This window comes from Babylonia areolata, chromosome 24 (assembly GCF_041734735.1).
Source record: "Babylonia areolata isolate BAREFJ2019XMU chromosome 24, ASM4173473v1, whole genome shotgun sequence".
NCBI classification, from domain to species: Eukaryota; Metazoa; Mollusca; class Gastropoda; order Neogastropoda; family Buccinidae; genus Babylonia; species Babylonia areolata.
In genome coordinates, this window is record NC_134899.1 from 24,364,027 (window position 1) to 24,385,729 (window position 21,703).

Genomic DNA, 21,703 nt, shown 5'->3' on the forward strand with positions numbered 1-21,703 from the left:
GCCTCAGTCTCTCACTCGGGCTCCGCAGTTTGCTAAAGGCAAGGAAAAGGCTGTAACAATTGTTGGAGTTTTAACGACCAATTGGCGCCTACACCCTTAAGGTCAAGTTTGTTCGGTTGGAGTTGTTGGTGGGGGAGTTGTTTGTGTGTGTGGCTGGAGTTGAATGTGTTTGATGGTAGGGGGTTGTTTTGTTTTTGTGGATGGGGTTGTATGTGTTTGATAGTAGGGGGTTGTTAGTTTGTGTGGTTGGGGTTGTGTGTTTGATGGTAGGGGGTTGTTTGTGTGGTTGGTGTGTATGGGGTTGTGTTTGTTGCTGTTTTAATGGGGTTGTATTTGTATGATTTGGGGGTTGTATGTTTGTAATGTTGATTGCATGTGGGTGGATGTTGTGTCGTTGGTGTGTGGAGTGCTAACTGTGATTGTACTGTGTGGTAGAGTGGGGTTAGGTTTTGTTTGTTTTTGCCTTGTGTGGATTGTTTGTGTGGCTTCTGGGTCTTGCGTTTCGTTGTTGCTAAGGGTACTACTTTTGTTTGTGTTGGTGGTGTTGCTGCTGTTGGTGGTGGTGGAGTTGATATCTTTTCTGGTGTGATCGACGGCAAAGGTGGAAGAGAGCCCGGCGAGAGGGGGAGCGCCAAGCCCCCCCCCCCCCCCCCCCCCCCCCCCCACCCCCCCCCCCCCCGCCCCTCCTCAAAGAACCCCGCGGCGGCACCCGGGGCACCAGCCGCCCTCACCAGCCGCTCGACGCGCCGGGCATGTGGCCGTGCCGGTGATCTGTGTCACTTGTACATCATGTGTCTTGCTCAATTGTGACATTTGTTTTCTTCATCGCACAGGCTGTGTAATCATGTGAGCTTGCTGTTTATATTCATGCTTTCCCAACTGGTACAAACCAGTGGACCGACTGTTAGTTGTAGTCTGTCTGATTCTTGCTTAAGGACATTTAATTGATTTTGTAACCCTATGGGTGTGTCAGACAAGAGAACAACATCATCAGCAAATAGCATTAAGAACAATTCTGTTGCGCCGGGTCATTTGTATTCCACTGATGTCTACCTTTCTTTGCCGGATAACTCCACTGCCAATTCATTGATGAAAAAGGAAAACAGCTGTGGGCTTAACCCCTCTTGGACACTGAAAAAAAGTCTGAATAAATACCTTTGTCACGAACACATACAAGTACAGAATCATAGATGCTTTTCACAGCCATCAGTGTACAACTTCCCACTAGTGTACCCTGCTCTTTCTTAGAGTACTCCACAGGATGTTTCTGTTCAGAGAGAGAAAGAGAGAGAGAGCGTTCCCCCGTATATGGACTGAGTCATGATGACGGAGAGCGCCTAAGTCCGTGTAATACGGCCCGTGTAACTACAACTGCAGCCCACTACACACACAATAGCGGGCCCCAACACACGTCGCGCACTGCTGCTCAACTCTGAAGGCGGACGGTTGTAAGAAGAGAACACATAACACATTGATCATTCCACAACACATCTTTGATCATGCGGAAAACATTATCAGTCAGAACTGTATAATTACGTGACACGTGACGGTGTGTATTTGCTTGTTTTTGGATCTTTTTGAGAGGGATAACACATAACACATTGATCATTCCACAACACATCTTTGATCATGCAGAATACATATTATCAGTCACAACTGTATAATTACGTGTGCATTTGCTTGTTTTTGGATCTTTTTGAGATGGATTAACGAGCCGGGGGAGAATCGACACGGGGCAGTATGGACTCGGGGGGGGGGGGGGGGGGGGGGACTCATTATCGACACGCCGGGGGAGTATCGGGCTGACCCCGATATCTTGAGCTTTTCTCTTTGCTCCTCAGCTTTGGGACCCCAAAGGTAGCAAGGCATCCGTTAATCACAAACGTCAGTGTGAGTGGATACTGAATGTTTACTGGTCAGGCCTTTGGCCCATATCAACAGAGGTTGAGTTGTTAGATTTGCTGTCCATACAAGTAAAATGTTTTAGCAACTGACGAAAACAATACACCAATCAAAGACTCAAGTATGGCACTTAAGCAAAACTATTGAAAACATACTAGCAAGTTGATTATTTGTGATGGTTTATAAACGAAGAATGAGGGGGAAAAAAAATCCGTGTTCTTTTCTCGTTCTCAGTTTTCACAGCGCCCAATCCAAGGGAGGTTACTATGAAACAAAAATGGCGCCTCCTGAGGTAAGCGTGTGTATGAGGACAATAAAAACAGAGTCCTTTTCATTCAAAACAGGTTTTATATATATATATATATATAGTTAAGGTAATAAATTGATGGTCAAAGAAATTATGGTGTACCCTTTTCAGCTGGATAGAGAAATACGATAGAAATTGTTCTAGGTTTCTTGATACTCGGAGAAGACTCTCTCTCTTTCTCTCTCTCACGCACACACACACACACACACACACACACACATATATATATATATATATATATATATATATTCCTAATAAATGGTGTGAAATGGCGGGGGTGGATGGGGGATTATATGAACTGAGCTGAACCCTTTACTCAGTTTGTAGTTGATAAGAACTTTAGGGTACGTGAGAGTTGAGATCAGGAAAAAAAGGAAGAACAAGAAGAAAGGATCCAAGAGAAAATCATGAAAAACTACATATCCGCAGCCTTGGAATTTGGGAAAACATCCCCAGGTCCATCTTATCCATTTTACAATGGATGGCCATGGTCAGATGGGTCCATTGTCATGGCTGGTAGTGGTCATAAATTAAAAGATTTATAGTTTTAACCACAGAAACCAGCTACTCAAGAGAAACAGATGTATACCAGTATAGGTTGTAATAAGTAACTACTAACAAAACAGATAAGTGCATTCTTATCACATTTGAATTCATTTTGAACGCCTATTTTCTTGTTTTCAAATATTTTTAAATGCAAACAATTTTTGTGTTAAAACACAACTGAAGAGCTTTGGTTTAAACTTCACAACATCTACTGCATGTACTGGAAAACACTTCATTCATTTTGATTTTTAGTCAACTTTACAGATGTAGACCTGTGACAACCTTCACCAGACTTTATCTGAAGAGTCTCAAGAGGAGACTGAAAGCTAGTTTCTAAATGCAACAGCAAAAAACACTGCAAGTTTGTAAAATACTTTTTTGCTTATTTTTTAAATTTAATTTAATTTAATTTTTAAATCAACTTGTTTTGAATGACACAAAATTAGGAACTGATTTTTTGTTCCATAATTAAGTGTTGTTCAAGTTTAAGCGAAAGTGTCAATTTACATTGAATAAAACCAATACTGGCAATAATTACCTTTGTTTATATTGTCTAATCACGTGTGAAAAGTTCAGTGAAAGAAAGCCAACCACTCTCTTTTTCATTTTGAGGAGGTTTTTTTTTTCTTACTTACTTCATAAGACATTTTTTAAGCAAGTTTCTTTGTCTTGCAGAAGGATCTAAAGGAGAAGGCAGAACAAGCAGCTCAAGCAGCCAAACAATTTTCTGATATATTTTATGAGTGTTTTGACAAGAAAAGACATGTAAGTATAATTCATGTATATAACTGTTGATATTTGGTTTTTAAGAAAAATGAGAAATTTGTTTCCGCTTCATTTACATTTGACTCCTGAAAGTTCTCTGTAAAATGTTTGTGTGTGAGAGAGAGGGAGAGAGAGAGCAAATATTTTCACAGCCTGTATATATGTGTATCTGCATATATATGTATCTTTGCATACTGTATTTTCTTAGTGTATGGTTGTATCACTGTGTGTATTTGAAAATTATTGAATTTGAGGTCACTGTGCATAGGCCCTCAAGAACCTTTACCTGGACTCAGCCACCATGGTGTGGAATGGACAAGCAGTGAGCGGGAAAGACAGCATCATTAAATTCCTGGAAGATCTTCCCACCTCCATCACTATTCTGAACAGTCTTGACAGTCAGCCTGTTGACGGTAGGGATGTGGATATGTGCATGTGCAGGCATGGGATTGCAGAGATGTGTGTATGTAAAACTATAGAAAATCTATGAAACTGGGAGCTTTTGTGAATTACCTAAATTAATCAGAAAACATTTATTTTGCCACTAATAGTACTAATACCACACTTTACATGGAATGGCAGAAGCTGTCAGGGTTCTCATGATTATTTTTATTATTATTTTTTAAACAATTAATGGCCATGTGATAGTGATTTGATGAAAGAGCTAAAAGCTTCCAAAACATGGTATTATGCTGGTAGAACATATGATTTGAGCTCAGTCAAAAAAAAAAAACTGATGATTTTACTTTTGGGTCGTTTTGTGAAAAAATGACAGATACAGAGAAAATAATTGGCAATGTTTCAGTTAGAGGTTTTTCACTTTTTTGTCTTATTACATAGAGCTGAACGTGATGGAAGAAGATCGGCTTAGGACTTTTTTCTTCATTCTGCATTTGTGGTCTGCAAATACAACTCCCATATTTACTTCTGGGATCTAATCATTGGATAGATATACAAGTGGGTTTTTCTGTGTTTTGTTTTTAACCCCTGCCATATGATGCTATGACAACTTCATCTGTCAGACTGACTAAAAACTATTAAAAGAATAAATAGATATGATGCTTATCCATGTTAATCACAAGGTTGTTTCATCAATTCTTTTAAAAATACAGATTCAACAAAAAATAAACATAGTGTTCATCATGAAGTATTGATGTTATCAGATCAGTTAATTTCCATGCATTAATTGTAATATTGTCACCAAAATTTTATCTCCAACAGAATCTGTTCCCCAAATTTTCACCAGCTAAGTTCTCTGTCTCAGACTATTTTAGCCGAATCAAACCAAGAAAGGGCTTGCTTTTTTATTTTGAAGTTTTCACTCTTGGTTTGAAGTGGTTGGAAAAGATTGAGGTGAGATGACAGCTGGTGAGAATGTATGGAGCGGACAATGGGAGATAAAAAGAAAAAGGAAAAATTATTAAAATGGAAATTAAAAAAAAAAAATATGCAGGAGTCAGTTCCTTTCTTTTTCAGTGTTTCGCAGTAAGGATTTTTTCCCCCAGCATGACATTGCTTAGATATAAATAAATATATATCTATATATATATTTTTTTTTTTACTTACAGAGTCAGCTTTTGAGAACCAGACAACAATCGTGGTGACGTCGTTTGGTAAAGTGCAGTTTACCGACAACAAAGCAAAGAGCTTCTATCAGACCTTCCTGCTTTCATCCAAGGATAATGTGTGGAAGATTGTCAGTGACAATTATCGTTTCATGGAAGTTCCTCCATCTTCTGCAGGGTTGTGACACTGACAGCGTGTGAAAGACTGGAAGAGAGAGTGTTGTAAACTGAATGATTTAACCTGCTATGGTTGAAGTTGATGTGCAAATTTTGTCATCAGTTTAAGTGTGTAACATGTTTGGCTTTGCATGTCTATGCGGGGGGGTTGGGGGGGGGGGCATATTTCTTTCAGGTGTGTGTGTGTGTGTGTGTGTGCGCGCTAGATATTTTCTGCAGCCACAAAGATGACAGACTAAGCTTCCTCTTCAGACCACAAAATGTCTAGATGTCAGTTGTTGTCTACTTAGTACTAGATTTAGACTCCAAGATGTTAGTGAAAAGGGCCCTTCAGAGATGTCATACTGGATGTGTAATGAATGCATGTTGTGGGTGTGGATACATGTGCTAAATTTCACCAAAGCAGAAAGTTTCATATGTATGTATGTATATTTGCTAAATGTCAGTAAATTTCAGAGGAGTGTTGTATATGTGTGTGCATTTTTTTGTTTGTGATACTGAGGAAGCACAGCAAAAACATGTATGGGTATAAAAGTGCTTTTGGATTGTTACATAGTAAGTAGGTTATGAACTTAGCATTTTCTGATTTGTTTGGAAGAGAGAGGGTTTTTCATTGACTAATCAACAGTGAAGCCTCTGTAACTGAGAATGCATCTCAGTAAACAAACATAGAGCAGCACTGTAAAAGATGCTGGACTGTTTGTTCTTTTTTGATTGTTTGGACAATTCACATGTTGGAGCTTGACACTATTGTAAGTTTGTATTATCATGATCTACCCAGTGTTTGATTATAAACAGCTTTAGAGACTGTACAAAATTACCGATGCTGCATGTGAAAGCAGACTGCTTTGGCAAAACGGGGTTGCCTTGGCAATACTAGGATATAGGTTGCAGCTTTGAAGCAGATGGTAAGGGAGACAATCCAGTACTGAGGCAAACAAGCTATCCACACAACATAATTCACATTAGATTGTAGATACTGGGATGGGCACTAGCTGTCCATTCTGCAGTGTTAGTTGCCTATATGACCTTTTTCATTTATTTTTTGTTTGGTTATTAAGTATTGTTTCCTCCTGTTGTTTTTTTAACGATTTTTTTTTTTTGTATTCTGGGGATGACAAATTGAGCAGAAGGGCTGATGTCCTCAGCACAGCCTAATCTTATGTCATTAGCACAGCCTAATCTTGTTTGCTCTAAGGAGCTAAATGATTAACTATATTAAGTTATGTCATGAATTGTGTTTTGTAGGTTTATCTTAATGATTTGGTTAATATATGTGACAGTTTTGTAACGCATTTGGACATTTGTGTTGTTTGGCAGTCATGATTTAGCTGTGTAGTCTGCTGGACTATAAGCAGCACTAATAATTCACATTTACAGTGCTGCTAATGAGTATCATGACAGAAACTACATTAAGTATTACTTATATGACATGCATGTGTGGACCTCAGAGATGTTGAGAATCAATACGGTTTCAAACTGCTTCCTCATTTATGGAGTCAACACGGCTTCAACTTCTTTAGTAATCAAACACCAGCACAGTGAGGCAGAAATTTTCGGTAGTATCCAACTAATAGACAGTGAAGCAGAGTTGAAAGCTTGGGAAAGATCACACCAAAGGGAATCAGAAAAGGTGAAAGGTAGCAGCTTACAATCACAATGCAGGGCTAAGCAGCGGAACTCATTCCTTGCTTTTGACTTTCAGACATGTTTTATTGACTTTCCAGCATGTTTGTAAAATGTATATGGAGACCTGAAGAATAATTTAATGAAAGTGAATCCAAGCCACATGTAAAACATGAACAGGAGGAACATGCGCTGTGGACAGGACAGGAAATGACACAATCACCAACAGATCACACCAGTATGAACACCACAGGATTTCACATAGGTCAATGAAATGATGAAGATAGAGGAACAAAAAAGAAGGGTGGTGCATGGGACGGGATGGATGAGAGATTAACTTAATTAACAGTATGTTTGTGCACACACTGAGAGTATGTGATAGAATAAGTTATTTGTTACCAGATACCTGTCTAACATAACTGCTGAATTCTGAACGAGGAATATTTTTGAAAGTCAGATTTAAAAAATATGTCTGTTTTCTCACAGTGTTTACCTAAACTAACCATATGGTAACTATATCAGTATGCAGCCTTTCTGGCATTTCAAAGTCTACATTTAAACAAGCAAGAATAGAACACAGATTCTGTTTGAAGGCAACAATGCATCCTAATAAGTAGAAATATATATATCATCAAACAGCTATGAAAAGTAAAATAATGTCAACTGGGTGCCATCAGCAGAGAAAAACAAAGGTCTTGTATGTTCTAAGTAAGCCTAATTGATTTATTGTCCATTATTTACCAATAAATCAAACAGTACTTGTAGCTTCACAGTATGCAAGTACTTTTCTCAAATATGAAGAATTGGTAAAACACAGCTTTGCATGAGCGATAACAGCAAGTATGCAAGTATTTTTCTCAAATGTGAAGAATTGGTAAACACAGTTTTGCCTGAGCTATAACAGCTAGCATGCAAGTACTTTTCTCAAATGTGAAGAATTGGTAAACAGTTTTGCCTGAACTATAACAGCTAGTATGCAAGTACTTTTCTCAAATGTGAAGAATTGGTAAACACAGCTTTGCTTGAGCGATAACAGCTTTCATGAGATTCTGTGCCTTGCCACTGAGTCAACAGATACATGCTCACAATACATCAGTCAGTCAGACTTTTAGTTAACACCACAGTTACAGTGTTAAAATGTAACTTGGTATAAATAAGCACAATAGCTGATGATATGTACCTACAGTAACACATCAAAAACTTTTCTCCCCTAAAACAGCATTCAACTGTCAGCTGTTTGACAGTAGTCTGTGTTCAGACTATACCCGAAATAAATATGGGGAAAACAGTCTGCACTAGTTGGGTCACGGTTAAGTATGTGTAATTAAAATACATATTTTGAAAGCAAAGAAATTAATGTACTTGTGACATTTAACTTGTACCAGCAGAATATATATTTTTATATCAAAAACTTAGCTATGCACTTGTATATTTACTGAACATTATACGTGGTCAGCAAATATTCTTTTGCTGCAATTTTATACAGAAAGTGTCACCTACAACACATTTCAAAATGAAGACACACAAGAGGGACTAAAGAGTCTGAGCAGATTTGTTTATGTTTTGGTGCACATTTCACAAACTAACATGGATGCATACATGCATGCTATCACAAAAAAACATGCATGCTAAAAAAAAAAAAAGAAAAAAAGTTCATGCTCACTTCAAGTGCTTTTACAAGACAATAATGGGTCAAATTTTTTTTTTTTTTTTTTTTCCATTAAGAATGAAATGTAACAAACTATAATTGGCCATTACCTGAATTTAAGCGCATACTTTTGAAGGAGTCTTCACTAGTTTTTATACATTATAAATGGAAATGTCGAGTATTTCTTGGTTGTGTAGTCTCAAACATACCTGGATTTTCTTTTCTCCATCATAATCATCAAATACATAATGTCCAATATTCTGTGGTCTTTCATGACCTGTTCTCATGGTGACCTCAGTTCCTTTCACTTCCATTGCTTTGTGAATTCCTTGCAAAGTCTCTGGTGTCAGCAAGTATATGAGAGTCTTTGTTGGGATGTAGAGGCCTGTCTCCATTCCCAGGGAGATGCTCACTCAGTCTGGCTCTGCAGCTAAGTGATTATTGTTGTCAGCAGGGGATTTTTTAGATGGTACCATATGTAAATTGAATTGAAGCTGGTACCACTAAACTCCCCTGAAGTTCCTCCACAGCAGTGCTGTGTCTCCCCTGGTGTGTGGCCTCCTCGTAACCCAACATCACTAGCTCCCTGTGGACTGTGGCATATGAATCTGAGTGTGGCTGTATAGGGGGGTGGGGGGCTCTGAAAAATGGTGTCGGAGAAATGGCACTGAACTCAACTGTGACATGAAGATTTCAAAAGAATAACCAATCTTTAATACACACATCCAAAGGGAAGAGATGAACTGAAATCACTACTGTCTTTGTTTAGAGACATAAAAATACAAATATATTCAATAAAAACAGTCTCAGATCTTGCCTGAACAATCGACCAGGACTTGCCCCTTGAACCAAAAAAGGCAAAATAACCAAAAAGACCAGAGCCCTGAACAAATTGTCCTAAAGGGCACCAGCCAATAGGTCATTAAACTCCGCCCCAATGCATAAACAACTGAATGAAATGAGGCAATAATTACTATATGTTAATCCCTTTGTAAATGATTACTAATGAAGAAAAAATAACTTGTGTTGCAGGAAAGGGTAAAAAAGAGGATGGGACAAGAGGCAATAACATTTTCCAAGATGTCCCGCTATTCTGTGTGTTCAGAAACAGACGGGCAGCTCACAAATGTTGTGTCAATACTCACAAAAAACAGTGGGTGGCATCAGTGTAAAAGAAGTATGGACAAGGCAGATGGACAAAAACTGAAGACAAATGTGGGGATGGGAGGTGGGGGTGGGTGACAAAAGGTACTGTGAGAATTATGGTCCATTAAACTGGACCTCTTTTTATTTTATTTTTTTTTTTTTTTAATGGTGAAGTAGAACAGAAGTCATACAAATAGTCATCACCATCAGTAAAAGACAAAAACAAAAAAAACTCCCCAAAAACAACAAATGAAGATCAAAGACAGACAGATCAATAGCAAACAAACCAACTGACAGAATCACGCACTTCCAACCCCATTCTCATAGCACCTCAGAATTCAAAGACATCCGTCTGGCAACACAGAAGCAAATCAAGCTGTTGAGATGTATACATGTTTATGTCAATCGAATCGGCAATTATTTCATTACATCTTTAAAGTCATCCTCATCAACACAGTTACATCCATGAACAGATAAAACAAAGGAGAAATGGCCGTCCTAACACTGAAAAGAGATATTCTGCGATGAGGTGGTATGAACAGGAAACTATTAATTGTTGCTGTTCATTAATACAAGTAAAAAAATAAAAAAAAGAAAAGAAAAAGTAAATGCAATCACTAAGTTTGCTATGCAGACTGCTCAAAACATTTATACTTTGAAATTTTCAAACAAAAAAGGTAACATGTTTTGGAAATGCTGTCAGCTGGAGATCACTGATTTTGCAGAAAAGAAATATACTTGTCCTATTTTTCTTTTTGATTTGCACTGTCAGGTCTCTGAACACGAACTATAAAGATTTTTTTATATTTTATTTTTCATATATAAACTGCATCCTGTCTTAAAATGTCTGAGAATAAATAACAAATCTTTATTTTTTAATCAGAGTAACAAAATGCACTTGTATAAAAACACTGTTCTTACTGATCTGAATAGCCACTTGACAGTGCAATTTTGGCCTTTTTTCTTTCATTTCAGAGCTTACATGCTGCATCCTCCACCCCACCCTCCCATCTGAAACACACACACACACACACACACACACACAAAATTGTGACATTTCAGTGAAGCAATATCCAAGTTTCAGTGACCAGCCAAATTCAATCAAGTATACTTTCTGGTTCCAATGCATGTCCTTTCAGATGAAGCCGAGAATCACAGCATTAACAACTTCTTTTTTCAAATGTTGTCTTCCAGTTCACTGTTCCAGCTCTTTCTTTTCCTATACCCATTTCTAATCTTTCCTCCTTTCAGAGTGAATTAATCTGTCCAAAAGTTGTTTTTTTGTTTTTTTTTTTCATTTTCTTTTGATTCAGTTCTTTGATGTTTAAAGTTTCTTTTATGTCTGTGTATATAAATTTTACTTTAGATTTTTTTGTTCACTGATATTTTTAATGTCACACATACTTAATTATACAAACTGTACAAAAGTTATCTTTGAAATCAAAAATAAAATACCCGTTTTGTTTTTTGAAACTAGTATTAAAATAACTGAAGACTATAAGAAATCTAGTTTTTAAAAATACTTATTTTTTCACTTGCAGCTTAATCTTTTGTGAAGGATTGTGATTCTCAAACTATGAGGCAAGACTGCCCTGGATCTTTAGAGCTTAACCCTTGGTGGCAAGCTGGCCTTTGGAGACAATCCCAGCGCTGAAAGCGCTGGATGTAACTTAGGCATTACACTCTCCACTACAAACAATTTCTAGCCTGCGTAGTCCGGACAGCTTCCTCTGCTGTTCTGAAAGCCATAGTCAGACACAACTGTCATGTAAAGTTGGTGCTTTCAAAGTGCTCTTTCTATCAGTGATCTTAAAACCCAGAGTCAAGAGACAAAGCGTGTGGCAGTGTTAGAACAAACTGGTATTCAAACCATATCAGAACTACACCACTGACACTGCTCCACAAGGTCTTGACCGGAAGGTCTGCACTGTGAGAACTAGAATCAATCAGTGAATCTGTTTATCAGTCTTGAAAAATCTGTCATGCAATTTCTGACAACTACTTCTGCTACTTCATTTTCTTGCTCTTGTGACTGTTAACCTGGAACTAGATTAAAACAACCCACCACATTTATTACTAAACAATAACTAAGATATCCAAACAATGGTGTATCTACAGGTCCAGACAATAAGTCACACTGGTCCAGTTATGAGGCATCCCTGTGCAAGCACAAGCTGCATAACAAGACTGCCCCATCATCACTTGTTATGACTGCCCCATCATCACCTTTTACGTATGTTATATGAGCTGGTAAAGCAAGAGAGAAAAGATGACCGACTTCTGGCAAAATGTATTCTATGTGCAAGGCAAAATATCAAGTTTGGTCCATATACTAAAAGGGAGTTATTTTGTGCATTCATGCAACTGATATTTATTCCACTTTTTTTTTTTTTTAAATAGACATTTGAAGAAAAAAAAAAAAGCATTTTAAAATTTACCACAGAATCTCTTAGCATGGATATGCCACAATCATCACCAGGTTACTTCTTCCACTTTCTCTCAACATCCCAGGCTTTTAAAAAGGCATCAACTGTCCTCAGCCTTTCCAAAACAGCATACATCCTTCTGTCAGCCCAGTAACTTTGGAGACAGAACAAGCTTACAGACACGGATGTTATTGTGGCAGTGTCCACAGCCTCCTAACTGGTGCCGACATCTGAAGCCTTCTGGTCCAGTCGATTCTTGTAGTTTTTGGCCATGTAGAAGAAGTAAGTGGTTGTCTCTTTCTCATTGACAGGTAACGTGTGGAAGTGCTTCGCCACCACCTGTAACACAGTAAAGCAGAAACATACATTTCAGTCTGCTGTCCACTGATCATGATCATGGAAGTGGAAAACTTTGTCAGCCTGTTATCAACTAATAACAGAACAAAAGACAGAAGAGGAAATCATGGAAATGCAGGTAAACAGCTTTTCTATCATAAATAAGTATGTGAAGTTAAATGACTTTACAAACCCTTCACAGCTCATGGTGAATTGGTAACATACCAAATGCAGCATTGTCATCAGTCTGCTATTATCAGTAATATGTCTTCCCACACTGAAGTCATTAGTTGTGGAGTGACGGCCTAAAGGTAACACGTCCATGTAGGAAGCGAGAGAATCTGAGTCTGAGCGCGCTGGTTCGAATCACGGCTCAGTCGCCAATATTTTCTCCCCCTCCGCTAGACTTTCAGTGGTGGTCTGGATGTTAGTCATTTGGATGAGACGATAAATCGTGGTCCCATGTGCAGCATGCACTTAGCGCATGTTAAAGAACCTACGGCATCAAAAGGGTTGTCCCTGGCAAAATTCTGTAGAAAAATCCACTTCGGTAGGAAAAACAAATAAAAACTGCACACAGGAAAAAATACAAAAAAAATGGGTGGTGCTCTCAGTGCAGCGATGAGCTCTCCCTGAGGAGACCAGCCCGAATTTAACACAGAGGAATCTGTTGTGACAAAAAAGAGAAATACAAATACAAGTCATCTCCCTGCAGTTTTGCCCTTGATTCCATAGTATAACGACATAGTTAACTTTTCCATGACTGTGTCACTGTGCTTATATGGGGCACTGTGTCACTGTGCTTATACGGGGACACTCAGTTATTTGCCTGGTGATACTTGCTCCAACTCCAGCCTTCCCAATGGCCATGCAAATTACCAGGAAGCCAACAGTTCTGTACACACAGTACTGCTAAAGGTGTCCTGAATTTACTGTTATTCTGATTTCAAGTCACTGACCAGTGTCCACTCTAAACTATGGATATTTCACTGCCAATGAAGATAAACACACACATGGTTGTCTCCCTTGGACTGCTGGCAATCATGAAGACAAGCTTTTCCTGACCTTAGTATAAAGAACTGTTCACTGTGAAACCTAAGCAGCATTATTTTTCTCATTTTGAATTTGTTTAAGTGAGTGTTCAGAAAAATAAAAAGAATTATGTAGTTTCATTTTCATTGACATTCACTGGCCTCAGGCACGAAATATGTACAAATCTGCACTCATGAGAAGTACATTGAATGGAGCTGGCCCCCAATCTAAATTCTAATATATATGTTGTTGTTGTTTTTTGTGCAGAGAAGCACATTCGATGGATGCCAATCTGAATTCCAAAACATTTTTGTTTTTTAATCTCCAATTAAAATATTCCCTGATCCTGTGTTATAGAATATATTAGAAGCATACAGGAAAAGCAAACCCATAAAAAGTAATGCATCATATCCAGTACTTCATGTGACTTCAAATTCAATGCGACTGAAAAAACAACAACATACATACATACATACACACACACACACACATGTATATATTTTTTATATAACCATTTTCTATTACATTTATTTTTCATTTTTTGTTTACTGATTAAAAAGGTTTTTTTCATCTACTAGTAATTACTATATATATATATATATATATATATATATAGGTCGGTCCGCGGCCACTGTGGCTGTGGTTAACAGCGCAGTCCAGACCCATAATTTGACCATTTCCAACTCGCTTGTTTCACTACCAAACTTAAATTAAATGACACCAATCTTATACTGGAATAAAGTTCATTCTTTCATCTATCTTCCTGTTGTATTTGTTTTTATCATTCGAGTCAAACTGGTATGTGCTGGGCGTGTCGCGTCGATTTTTACTGCGGTGACAGACTCCGCCGTGCTTGCCGCGCGAGCAGAATAACATGTGTGTCACTTGATCGTTTCGCGCTGCATTGTTTGGCCATGTATAAATTTAGAAACTACGTCATTGGAAAGCCAGGATTCTCAAGTTTTGATTGGCTAGAAATTTGTTGGGGTTTTCGCAGAAAGTAGATCTGAAAGTCGCAGCGAAAGTGTGAGACTGATGTTTGCGACCCTATAGTATAACATACGAACCAGTGTTTCAAATCACAAGCAAATTACAAGAAAAGAAAGTTTAAACTATGCACTTTCAAGTGCAATTCATGGCTTTTCTATAAAGAAAGAGTCTCGAACGCGCTTTGGAAGAAAAACGAGTGACCGATTTCGGATCCCGCAGCGCTGCTCGACCATGGCGGCGATCGAAGCCGTCTGCTCGTCATCATCGTTTGAAGAATGGAAAACACGCCAACTTACAGGTTTGTAAGCAAATTTTTTTTCAATATGTTTATTTTGAAAATAAATGTAAATCATATTTTTTATATTTTTGTGGGTTTGGATGAATCCTAACAACTTTGCTTCAGCAGTGTTGATATGTAACTGGGAACAGTAACGCTTCGTCAGTCACGTTATTTTTTAGCACAATTATGATCTTTTATTCAAAAATTTACCGGGATCGACAGCTGTATCTAGAAGATGAAGTGTCAGATTATTCAGTAATTTTTTGTTGTACAAGGGTTTTGAGTTAGTGAGAGCGGATTGATGGTTTAATATTGTGACCGACGTCAGACAGCATGGGAACACGTGTATCTTTCCACTTCTGTTCTGATCATCAAACGCCAAGACAATTTCACGCGTCTGTGTGTGTGTGTGTGTGCGTGCGTGCGCGCATTAGTATGTATCTTATATACTAAGAGTGCATGCACAGAGTTAGTGTCTGTTGAACTGATGTAGCATGCATACATGAGGTTGCCTGAGTATGGATTAGTGTGTGTGTGTGTGTGTGTGTGTGTGTGTGTGTGTGTGTGTGTAAATGATGTAAAGAATAAATAACTTATATGATTAGTAAACATGAAATAAGTTTAAGATATGTTGTTACATAAAACTTACATCAATTTAAGTGAAACCATTACAGTGGAGTAGTAATGGAATTAGTAGATCATGTATCAGTGCACATTCATCACACACTCATGCACACACACATATAAATGATATATATGCAAAAGCATCTATGAAATGAAAAAAAAAAAAGTATTTTAAAGCATTAGAGCTGTCTCAAATTTCATGCCTGTGTATTTCAGATGATGATCAGTATAAAGCCTTAAGGGCGACTGTTGCACACACTGGACGAGGAAGACCACCATCAGCACCCAAGGTTCCATCCAACAACAAACTCTTGATGCAGTTAAATATGTTAAAGCATCAAGAAAACAAAACCTGGGGGGAAATGGAACATTTTCTACACAAATTGTTCCCAGAGTGTACCTTTCCACGTGTGGTGTCAATAGCTGAGCACACTGTTAAGGAATTCAGCAAGTGTGAAACGATCAGTGGTGCTGAATGTTTTTTACAAGAAAGGAAAGATTCATGCATCTTCCCTGGCCCCTCCTGTCAGAAGTTTGGAATTACACGTGCAGATCTTTTGAAAGGAACTGTAGAGGACTGTGAGGCTTTACTCAGTTGTCCTATGGGTCTTGTGTCTGAAGTATGTCAATTAGTTAGGATATCGAGGATAAAGGATGCAACATTGCATAAATGACACCTGGTCAGAGATTTGCCACCAACCCAACAGCTCAAATTAAAACTGGGGAGGCTCAGAGCAGATGAGGCTCGCCTGCGTAAAAACAGAAGTAAACCAGGGGGAGAGAGTGCACTTCAAGATTTTTTAGAACTTCCTTTTGAAAGTGCAGAGGTCATCAGAGACAGCAGGAAGAAGCAAAAAACTGTCAAACAGCTACCTCCTACTTCAGACCCAGAGCCAGCATGCAGCAAAGAAAAAAATGACATTATCACACAGGAACTAAGAACAACTGAGGAGGTGTCATTTCTTAAAGCAAAACTGAGTGAAAAAGAAAGGGAACTGCAAATCAAGGATGCTGAAATGACTGGACTTCTGTTATGTCAAATATGCATATTTACAATTACTCTGGTGATATCTGACAGCATAGTATCATCATGATTGTAAAAAACTTGCTCATTTGTTACTAAAAACCATATACTTTGTGACTGTTTTCATTGTTATTTGCATTTCTGATAGCATTAAGTCTTCCAAAAAACTGTATTCTACATGCTTTTCTGAACATGCACATATCTGAAATGTTTTTGTAGCATGAAAACTTTCTGAGATATCAGCATTATAAGTCAGCATGTTATCACTGTGAAATCAGGCCATTCGACACTTGACAAAACTGAATATTTTGCTATTTTGGAGGCACTGTCTCTCTCTAAGCATGTTCTTGAGTAGGCCAGAAAAAAATTCAGCATAAACTAGGTATTGGTGGAACCAAGTACAGCAAAGAACAATGTGGTAAGTCTTCATCTTAAAATTTTATGACAGTCTAAAAATAGCAATTTGTTAAATCTGTCAAAACGCGTCATTTTTGCACATTTTTAGACGCCATTTTCTTAAAAAATACTGGGTATAATGCAATGAAAATTTGCATGTGAACTTAGTTTTTTTATGTTCTTTCCAATGGTGTAATTAGTTTTTAGATATGTTGAAGTTCAAAATTTAAGTGGTCCTACCTAATATATATATATATATATATATATATATATCATTCTTCCATTCCTGAATAAGACAAAAAAAAAAAAAAAAAAAGGATCCCCCCCCCCCCTCCAAAAACCCCCCAATGTTTTTCTAAGAGAACGAGATAGAGAGAGAGAGAGAGAGAGAGAGAGAGAGAAAGAAGTGAAAAAGATTGAGGACAAAACTTTTATAAGAGAGACAAGGTGTGGATGACAACACAGAGATGTTTCAGGTGGTGACGGGGAAGGAGGGGGATGCCTAGCAGTGGAGGGATACCTCAGCAAGCTGCGACTTGTTGAGGCCTGGTCTGTTGGAAATCTTGAAGTGGCGCTTGTAGCGCCGCAGTGTGTTCACAGGGATCTGCAGGAAGTCAATCTGCAACACACAGAGCAGTCAGGGTTTTACCACTACCTTACAGCAGCATCATTTGGACTTTGGTGCGTGCCAATCACATCGTGCAACACAGACAGCAGTCAGGGTCTTACCACTGCCCCATTGTTGCATGATTCTGCTTTGTTGCATGATTCTGTAGTGTGTCAATCAATGACATCACGATCACGATCATGAAACACATGCACACACAGCATTCAGGGTTTTACCAATGCCCAGTAGCTGCACCATTTTGGAGTGTGTCAATCAATGACATCATGGAACACAGAGCAGTCAGGGATTTACCACTGTCCTATAGCAGCATCATTCTGCTTTGTGTCAATGACAATGTCGCACAATAAACCAGTCAGGGTTTTACCACTGCAATACAACTACATCATTCTGGTTTGTGTCAGTGACAACATCACACATCAGATCAGTCAGGGATTCACCACTGCTCTGCAGCCACATCTTCTGGTTTGTGTCCATGACAATGTCATGTAACAGAGCAGTCAGCATCTTACCACTGCCCTACAGCTACATCATTCTGATTTTTGTCAATGACGACATTATACAAACAGATCAATTAGGGTTCTATCACTGCCTTACAACATATCATTCTTGTGTGTGTCATATGTCAAGCAATACAGGTCAGTCAGGGTTTTTATGCTACTCTACAGCTACAACATTCTGGTTTGTGTCAATGACATCATAAAGCAGAGCAATCAGGGTTTTACCACTGCCCTACAGCTACGTCATTCTGGTTTGTGTCACTCAATGACAATGTCATACAAGTAACAATAGATCAATCAAGGTTTTACCAGTTCTGTTTTCTTCTGGTGTGTGTCTATCAAGTCATGCACACAGGTCAGTCAGGGTTTTACCACTACCCTACAGTTGCATCATTCTTATTTGTGTCAATGACAACAACATACAACAGAGCAGTCAGGGTTTTACCACTCCCCTACAGTTACCATTCTGGTGTTTGTCATTCATTTCATGCAACACAGATTAGTCAGCCACTACTGCACTACACTACAGCTACATCATTCTGGTTTATGTCAATGACAACGACACACAACAAATCAGTCAGGGTTTTACTCCTGCCCTCCAGCTGCATCATTCTGATGTGTGTGTCAATCACAACATGTCATGCAACACAGATCAGTGAGTTAATTCAACTAAACCGTGATGTAGAATCAACTGGTAGTAGTATCCCATTCAAATTTCTGGTAGAGTTTCCACTCACTATTGTGAACTGCCAGAATGAAGCAGCTGACTGAACAAAAGAAACTCACTTCAGGGTACTCCTCATCAGCGTCTGGTGACCCTCGGCCATCAGCACTCTCCTTCCTCCTCCTCTTGGTGCGCACACGCTGAATAATATTCTTGTGGTAGTCACAGATATAGATGTGGGCCACCTGCCATCAACAATGTCCTAGGTTTTATCTTCATCTCTTTTGAATGAAGAATCAGAAGATGCATGCGTTATTCAGCTGCAGTACACAATATGTAGTATATAAGTTATAACACTCCAGCAGAATTATTGCTCCTGAAGCATTCAACAAAGAATATTCTAAATAGTGCTTGATCCATATAACGAATGAATACCTAAGGTCTGCTTCACCACTCCACGATACTAACCAAGCGAAACATTCAACATGGAATTTCAATTCTGTTCTTGAGTTGCTTGACTTAATCAGTTACTTAAGTTAAAAGTATTCACTGTATTTCACAACTGATCTTAGAAATTCACATTTCACAGAAATGCATACATTATAATATCTATAATAAATGTTGATATTGCCATATTTCAACACTTGGAAAACTGACAGTAAATGGAAGATCTATACTTGTTCAAGTCCCAACAGTATTAGCAGTTCTAAGCAAAAAGATGTGTAAATTTTATATTTATATAAGTTTTATTTATAACTGTTTTGCTTTGCTGGTTTCATGCCTTGATTCATGCTCATTGTTCTTTTGTTGTAAATGCTGTAAATTGTGTAAAATATAGATTAATAAAATAACAACAATAATAAACAATTTCACCAAATATAGTTGCAAAACATTTAATAACAGTGACTTAAGCCAACTCACAATTTCAAGTTAAGACTTGTAACAGATAGCTCTGTAACAGAAGGGTAAGGAGAAAAAAAAAAATCCTGGTACAGTGGCAATGAGAGAAGGACATGGCACAACAGTCCCATACCGAGTCATCACGGACAAGCTTGAGCTTTCTCTGTTGCACAGTTTTCTGGATACGCTTGCTGTAGCTGGCATTGCCTGCCTGATTCTGGCACCGATCCCCATTGTCCAACAGACAGCAGACCTGACCATGTCCACCTCGACTGTCATCCTCTGACGTACAACCATTCGTACTGGAAAAACAAGTTTACATAGCTACAGACTAAATAAAAACTTAACTCTCTGCATGTCATTGAAGACAAGTAATTCAATATTCATTTATATTCTACTTCTCATACAACAACTGTAGTACTACTACAAAAATGATGTCTTTTTTTTCTCATACAACAACTGTAGTACAACTACAAAAGTGATGTCCTTAAACTTTTTTTTCATTTTCTTTTAAGTTCATAATGGAATGGGAACTGCAGGAAAGCTGAAATAACAATTTAACATGAACAAGTATATAAATTTTGTCAACAAACATGAAATTTGCACAACACTGTGGCAGTCTTGGTCATGGCACCATTAGTAGTAGTACCATGATTATTCATGAAGTGATGAACACTGCCAGGAACAGAAATAATATCCATGCATAATTATGATATATTAAAAATATCAGCAACTGTATGAATGAAGAAGGATGGGAATTGGAAGTTAAAAAAAATAAAAATAAAAATGAAAGGTGTGTAGTAGACTAGTACAGACAGAGAAAGGATTTGGTTGCCAGAGAAAAGATGGAATAATAATATAAAGAAAAGAAGATAATATGGAGGAAGAAAACTGATACTACAGCCATAGGTGAAAGGGAGGAAAAGTAAGACATTTTTCCTTTTTGTCTCTCTCTCTCCCCCCTTTTACAGTTTTAGGTTTTGTTTTGTTCTGCCCTTTTGGTCATTGCTATCTGTTTATCATTAAATAAAATGCACAAATTACATCCTTTGCCCTCTTTTAAAATTAATATAATTATAAGTTGTGGCACTGTTTCTCCATTCTCCGGTTGTTGGTATGATCATATGATGAATTAACACATAAATGATAAAGTACCGGTCATCCTAAAATAAGACAAACCAAAAATGTTGACACTAAAGTCATATTATAAAGGAATGGCAGTGAAATCTAACAGCAAGAAACATAAACACGGTAAAGCTGTCTTTAATCTGCAAATCTGTTTTGTCTGCCTGACCACGGTGCAGCCTAAAAAATGGCGAAGCGAATGGACATTGGTTTGACTGCTGTCAAGCTCAAAGTGAATCGTATGACTTTACTGGGAAAGCAAAACTGACCAGATAATACCGAATGAGACTTTAAGACCCCACAATGACAAAAAAAAGTTCTATATCATTCAAATCTTTCTTCGTGGCAACCTACACTGTAGACGTAAATGGGTCGGATTTGACTTTCACTTTTGTCAGTTTGAGGCTTTCTGTTCGGCGCCATGTTGACCCGGCCGTACAACGAACCTAACATAATATTGATTTTCTCGTATAGTTCGATAAGCAAAACTCAGTGACATTCAGTCTAGCAATCTCAAGATCATAGTCACCATTTTCATATCAAGATTTGTTACCGATTTCGCATTTTCCGCACATCAGGTTGCATTTTTGGAATGACTGTGACAAAACTCGTGACGGAACACCACGACTGCAAGGACTCGTGTACCTTTTTATTCACAAGCTTTGTGTCATTGAGCTTCTGGATCACAATAAAAGAGTATTTATAAAGAAAAACAGATATATGGAAACACTAACCTCATGTTAAGAGCTCCTTCCCAACAGTACACTCTCTCAAAGAAACGATAAAACAACAAAGCACGGATCAAAGGCCGTTCCTTTCCAACCAGCCAGCTATTCTGCGTGTACCATCTGTAGAGATGGCGGTGTGTATTTTCAGGTCAGAGGTCAAATGTGACGTCACACAAACCATAAAAGGAGTGTTTGCCCCGCCCACAAAAGACACTTTTCTTCACTTTATCAACATTTCTGCGGGTCTGTTTCTAACAGTCAGTATGAATCTCAGCTCAGTGTGTTCCATATGAAAAAGAGCATACTGTGGTATATGTGCTTTAAGCACAACTTGATATTTTGGCCACAGTCAGCAGTATTCTTCAAATCAT

At 38.2% G+C, this 21,703-nt stretch overlaps 2 protein-coding genes across 2 annotated transcripts; one reads left to right on the forward strand and one right to left on the reverse strand.

Moving 5' to 3' along the window:
- The first annotated feature begins 2,143 nt into the window (after nt 1–2,143).
- Nucleotides 2,144–5,726, forward strand: LOC143298482 (NTF2-related export protein 2-like). The gene is made up of 4 exons (XM_076611293.1): nt 2,144–2,194; nt 3,431–3,520; nt 3,789–3,933; nt 5,089–5,726. The coding sequence occupies exons 1-4, from the start codon at nt 2,180–2,182 to the stop codon at nt 5,268–5,270; spliced, it is 432 nt and encodes a 143-aa protein (XP_076467408.1). The 5' UTR covers nt 2,144–2,179; the 3' UTR covers nt 5,271–5,726.
- A 1,280-nt stretch (nt 5,727–7,006) lies between these two features.
- Nucleotides 7,007–21,486, reverse strand: LOC143298480 (histone deacetylase complex subunit SAP30L-like). The gene is made up of 5 exons (XM_076611292.1): nt 21,339–21,486; nt 19,613–19,781; nt 18,702–18,824; nt 17,311–17,409; nt 7,007–12,447 (listed from the first exon to the last, which is right to left on the reverse strand). The coding sequence occupies exons 1-5, from the start codon at nt 21,341–21,343 to the stop codon at nt 12,322–12,324; spliced, it is 522 nt and encodes a 173-aa protein (XP_076467407.1). The 5' UTR covers nt 21,344–21,486; the 3' UTR covers nt 7,007–12,321.
- Nucleotides 21,487–21,703: the final 217 nt, after the last annotated feature.